This window comes from Arachis ipaensis, chromosome B05 (genome assembly GCF_000816755.2).
Source record: "Arachis ipaensis cultivar K30076 chromosome B05, Araip1.1, whole genome shotgun sequence".
NCBI lineage: Eukaryota > Viridiplantae > Streptophyta > Magnoliopsida > Fabales > Fabaceae > Arachis > Arachis ipaensis.
In genome coordinates this window covers 148,470,550-148,476,131 of record NC_029789.2, presented here as the reverse complement: position 1 = coordinate 148,476,131, position 5,582 = coordinate 148,470,550, and the positions used below count along the sequence as shown (strand labels likewise).

Sequence of the window (5,582 nt, the reverse complement as noted above, 5' to 3'; positions counted from 1 at the left end):
ATTTAATGAATAATTTGAATGTGGTTAATTAAGAAAATCTTAAATGTTATAAAAGTTAAAAAAAAAAAAGTCTTGCATTAATTCATAATAAGTATTCAATATTTTCACAAAATATTGAACTATGAACAAAACCAAAGCATATTTTTTTTTAAAAAAAATCTTATTATGGGAACACTTAAGCATATGCGATTGAAGGTTATGAATTATAATTTACATTATTGGTGACATTATTAAATTAAATCCCAACAAAGAAAAAAGTTGAAAAATATATATTAGAGAATTATTAGAAAATGGAAACAGCGCCGAATAGGATACCCAGCCATAACCCATCAAATCATTATGCCTGTAAGCTTAAAGGAAAATATACTGAGCTGTAGTATTCCATATGAAAATTCCTCAATTATTGCATTTCTCATATTTACATATAAAATATACCAAAAACATAACAAAATAATCTCCGCAATTATATTCCAATACTTTCAAATACCAATTTATAGAGGTGTTATAATTAGGTATGTATTATATTCCATATGAAAATTCCTCCATTATTGTTTAATTTGTATTTTGTATTATAAATTTTAGTGTATATATGTACTACATACCTAATTTCAAACTCCATGATTATAAGATGAAGTGTAATTTTTAGTCATTATTTATCTTATGAGTCACCCTTAATTATCTTAACAAAATGAGTTAATTTATCACTTTCATGTAAAAAAACACATAATAATTAATTAATAAATTCTACTATAGAGTCAATAGAGTATTTGTACAATATGTATAATAGGCTATCTATTTGGTTCAATATGAGTTAGAAAATAAATTTTCAAGATAAAATATTACTAATTTCTTAAATACAATATACCCATACTATTCAGAATAACCATTCATATACTAGGGATAATAAACATTTTATATCCTACTGAATCGAACATCCTTTAATTCCTATTATATACATACTCTATTAACTCTCTATACTTTCTTTTAATTATAATGAGTGGAGCTGATGAGACTGATGACATGGAAGCTTGACAAATTAAAAGATAAAAAAATGTCAGCAACATGTTGGATTAATGGATTATGAGGCTGATGAGGGATGATTAACCCTAATACATCTTTTTCTTAATACTCATGAATATTGATCATCATAAAAATTAAGAGAAGGTAAAAATTTAAGTACAATTAACTTTATCTAAAATTATTAAATAATAATTAGTTAAATTTATTAAATTATTTAATAATTTTTAACTATAAATCTTACATGACTGCACATAAAGTTTTATGTTAAGAGAAGCACATCATATAAGAGTTTAATTAAGTGTCCTTAGCAAAACCCTTATTTACAAAATGGTATTATATATGCAATGCTAGTATAAGTGTTAAGTAGCTAGGTTGTTGGTTCTTATATATATCATGATCATCAGCATCTATCAACAACTCACAAGATTCCTAATGGGACCCTCCTTCCTTTCAAGGATTTTATGACTCCATGTGTGATGCTGGCATTTTCTGCTACTCTAAGGGCCCTTTGCATTCTTACAATATATACACTGCCCTTTCCCTTACTCTATGTCCCTACAATTTTAAGCTCTCATTCTCACTTTCTCATTCCCTTTTGTTTTTTATCTCCTCATCATTTTTCTAATAATGTGTTTAATTTGTGCATGCAAATTATTGATATAGAAACAGAAAAAAGAACAATTAGTTCACCAAAACAAAGAGATCAGAAGAGAATATAAATCACTGACCATCAACATTGTAATTGTAATAACAAAATTTGAAAAGAAAAAAAAAAAAAAAAAAAAGAAGCTAAGAAGAAAAAACAGATAGTACAACAACAAACAAACATTCATCAAGGTCTCATTATTCATATTATTATTGTGGAGCCTTAAGCTTCTTAATAAGCCTGAATAATCATCTCTCTTTTTCTGTCTACCTTATTTATTTAGCTCAAAAAAATAAATAATTCTCTTGCTATAAATAAAATTAAAGAAAAAAGAACATATAATCTTTTAGTGACTATATGCTATGGTAGCAAGAACCCCCACCAATCCACATTCTATACCCATGTGTCTTACACATGCATTTCCATATTCAAATTCTCCTCAACCACCACCACCGCCGCCGCCACCGCCACCACCACCACCACTCACCTTTAATTCCCGACAACCCCTGCCCCACAAAACTTTAATCTCATTGGTCCAACTTTTCTTCTTTTGGTCCTTCTCACTCAGCAGAAACTGGCTTGCTTGCCACAATCTCAAAGTTACTACCACCTTCGTCGTCGTCGTCATCGTCCTCGTCTTCATCTTCATCACCAATATTATCCTTCTCCTCGTCCTCATCCTCTTCGTTGCCTCCCTTCCGAGCGTCTTCCATGGTTACTTCCCGCGGCTGCGAGGACGGCTGCTCCGTTTGAGGAGGCCACTGCTGCTCCGGCCTTACCATTAACGGCGTTGTAGTGACAATGGCGGGAGCAGCGTCTTGCTTGCTGCTATTCCTCTCCCTGTAAAGAGCATCAAGCTGGTGAAAATAGGGACAGGTCTTTGAATCTTGAGGCCTCTTCTTGTTACTCTCTTTGACTTTCTTGAAGTACTTGTTGATGTTCTCCCACTTCTCCTTGCACCTCTTAGCGTTCCTGTTATAACCATGCTTCTTCATCAACGCTGAAATCTCTTCCCACAATGGTCCTTTTGGTCCATTCTCTTGGTACTTCGCATCAAGGCTTGTTCTCAGGTTTATCAGCGCCTCAACTTCAGCTTTCGGCCACCGCGAAGAACTCGCCGCCAGCGGTGACGAATTATTATTATTATTGTTATTGTTATTCTCTCCAATGTTGTTGTTGTTGTTATCAACAACTTTCACCATCTCCATGCTTGGTGGTGGTGGCGGCCGTGGCGGTGTGGGCAATGGCGGCACCACCACCGGCGGCGTAGGTTGTGTTTGTTGTGGCGGTGGTGGTGGTGGAGGAGGCGGTGGTGGCGGTGGTGATGGTTGAGAAACATTGTTGAATGGCGGTGTAGGAAGGTTTTGTTGGTCGGCAATTTTGTGCAAGAAGGTCATGACGGCTTGGTCTTTGGCGGCGGCGATGGACCTCTCTTGAGCGAGAATCTCTCTCTCTTTATTGATTCTTTGTAATTCCTGAACTCTCCATGCTTCTTCTCTAGCGGATCTCTCTTTCTCCCTCTTCTCTATTGCTTCAAGGAACCTCTTCTGCAGATCCTCCTGCTTCTCTATCACCTCCTTCATTAGCTTCTCAAAGAACTCCTTCCACCTTCTCTTCCTCTTGTTCCGCCTACTCCCTCCTTCGATCGTCTCCTCCGACGAAGTCGAAGAAGAACTCGAATTCGAGAGTAGCTCCGCCGGAATACTCGGAAAAGATGAAGCAGGTGGTGGTGGTGGTGGTGGAAAATATACAGGATTATTATTATTATTATTACTATTATTATTATTACTATTATTGGGTTGAATTTGAGGCATTGAAATAGTAGCAGGAGCTATTGATGGAACAGTAGCAATACTAATAGGTGGTGCTGATGTTGTGTTGGTGCCACTACTCGCTACTACTAACTGTTGTTGTGGCAGTGGCATTGTTGTAATTATTGGAGGGGATGGCAATGATGCAGTTGTTTTTACCATTGAAACTGGTGTTGCTTGCAATGCTGATTTTTGAGGTAATGCTGGGGAATGAATAATTGGGTTGTTTTCAAGTGCCTCTAATTGATCAAAGAACCTATATGTTTTTCCTTCAGATTTTCCACTTCTACCATCTTTCGTTCTCTTGTGGTACTTGTACACATTCTCAAATTTCTCTTTGCATTTCTTCGCGTTTCTCTTGTATCCAAGCTCTGCTAGCTTCCTGATTAATTCATTCATTAATTAAATTAACCCCCCCAAATTCACTAATTAGGCTAGGATAGATGGGATGGAAGCATAAGATAATGAATAAACATACACAACATTAGAGATTAGAGAGTAACTGAATCACAAGACATGATATATGTATGTTTGATTGCCACGGAAAACACATGAACCCAAGTTGGAACACTTTGCAATCCATCTAATTAGCTTAATTACTTTCAATTTCCCGACTAAGAAAATCTTGCTTTTCGGAGACTCAATTCACGCTGGTAACTAATTGGGAAAAATAGAATACAGCATATCCCATAAAATCAATGTCAGTAAAGAAAACAAAAATCACTCACCGCATCCAATAAGTCATATATATACACATCTAAATTATTATTATTATTATTATTATTTTTAATAAACACGCCTATTACCTATGCTTGAATAAAATTAAACACCTAGGGAGAAAAGAAATAAGAGAGGCTTAATTTAAAAAAGAATTGAAAGAAAATTAGAAAACACTGCAATTAATAGGTGATAAGGAAGAGAGAGAAGAGCAAATTGAAAAGCGAAACACATTACAAGGAGATGAAATCACAAGAATTTTCAGATCTCAGAGAAGAAGCTAATAAAACATGAAAAGACAAGGAGCAAAGAAGAAGAAGAAGATAAAAATCAGAATCGAATGAGTTATTATTTGTTACATACCTTGAAACCTCTTCCCACAAAGGACCCTTAACACTGGCATCGCGAAACGCCACGTCCATATCCGACCGTATTTTGAGCAAAGCCAAAGTCTCTTGTCTCGGCCACCTGTTCCCGCCGAAGCTCCTCTCTCCTTTCTCGTCGTCCCCGGAGGTCGATCCTCCACCTCCACCTCCACCACCACCACCACCACCCATTTCAACAGCACCGTCATGATGATGATGCGGTGCTGTTGATAGTAGTGGTGGTGGTAGTGGTGCTGATGCAGTAGCTACAGCAGCCGCGACAGAAGAAGTAGCGGCTGTTGCGACTACTGCATCTGCTCCTCCAGAGCTGCCTCCTCCTGTTCCCAAAACAGCTGAGTCCCCCAGCATAGGACTCTTCTCTTTGTTGTTTCCTTCTGTAGTCTCCCTCTCTCTCTTTCTCTCTCTCCTTTGCGGAAAACAGCACAGAACCAAAGCAATTACAGAGGGGAGCAAAAATTAAAATTAAATTAAAATTTATACATGGTGCAAAATTAAAAAGAAAAAAAGTGGGAACGGAAAAGAAAAAGAAAAGAAGGAAAAAAAAATAAGGGTGGTGAATTCTTTTGAAAATAGGGTTATACTCTTATACTGTCATATGATATATAATCATGTGTGTTGTGTAGTTTGTGTATGAGAGAACGTGTGCGTGTTTGGTGAATTTTATTTTTTTTATTTTTATTTATTATTTCGGTGGGATCTGCTTGCATTGCCAATCTCAATAAGTAGTAATAATAATTTGCATTTTTTATATTTTATTTAATTTCATTCATTTATTTTTTAGATACTTATTAAATCATACCAATTACGGTAAGGTTGTTTTTCCTTTTTTTTATTTTTACATTATTACTTTTTAGAAAAAAAAATTAAGGTGGGAATCTTGAATCGTTTACTAAATTTTATTAAAATGTTTTTTTCAGAGGTATCATCTAGGGGGGTGAGATGTAAATTCATGAACCTGGGATTTCCCTCTCTCACATATAATAATAAAGTGGCACAGAAAGA

The 5,582-nt window shown here is 35.6% G+C and overlaps 1 protein-coding gene across 1 annotated transcript; it reads right to left on the bottom strand.

Moving 5' to 3' along the window:
- On the bottom strand, window positions 1,798-4,720 carry LOC107644935 (trihelix transcription factor GT-2; the record flags this gene model as incomplete). Its single annotated transcript, XM_016348901.2, is given in 2 exon segments — window positions 1,798-3,859; window positions 4,558-4,720. Coding segments are annotated over 2 exon segments (1,796 nt in total), but the record flags the coding sequence as incomplete, so codon positions are not given.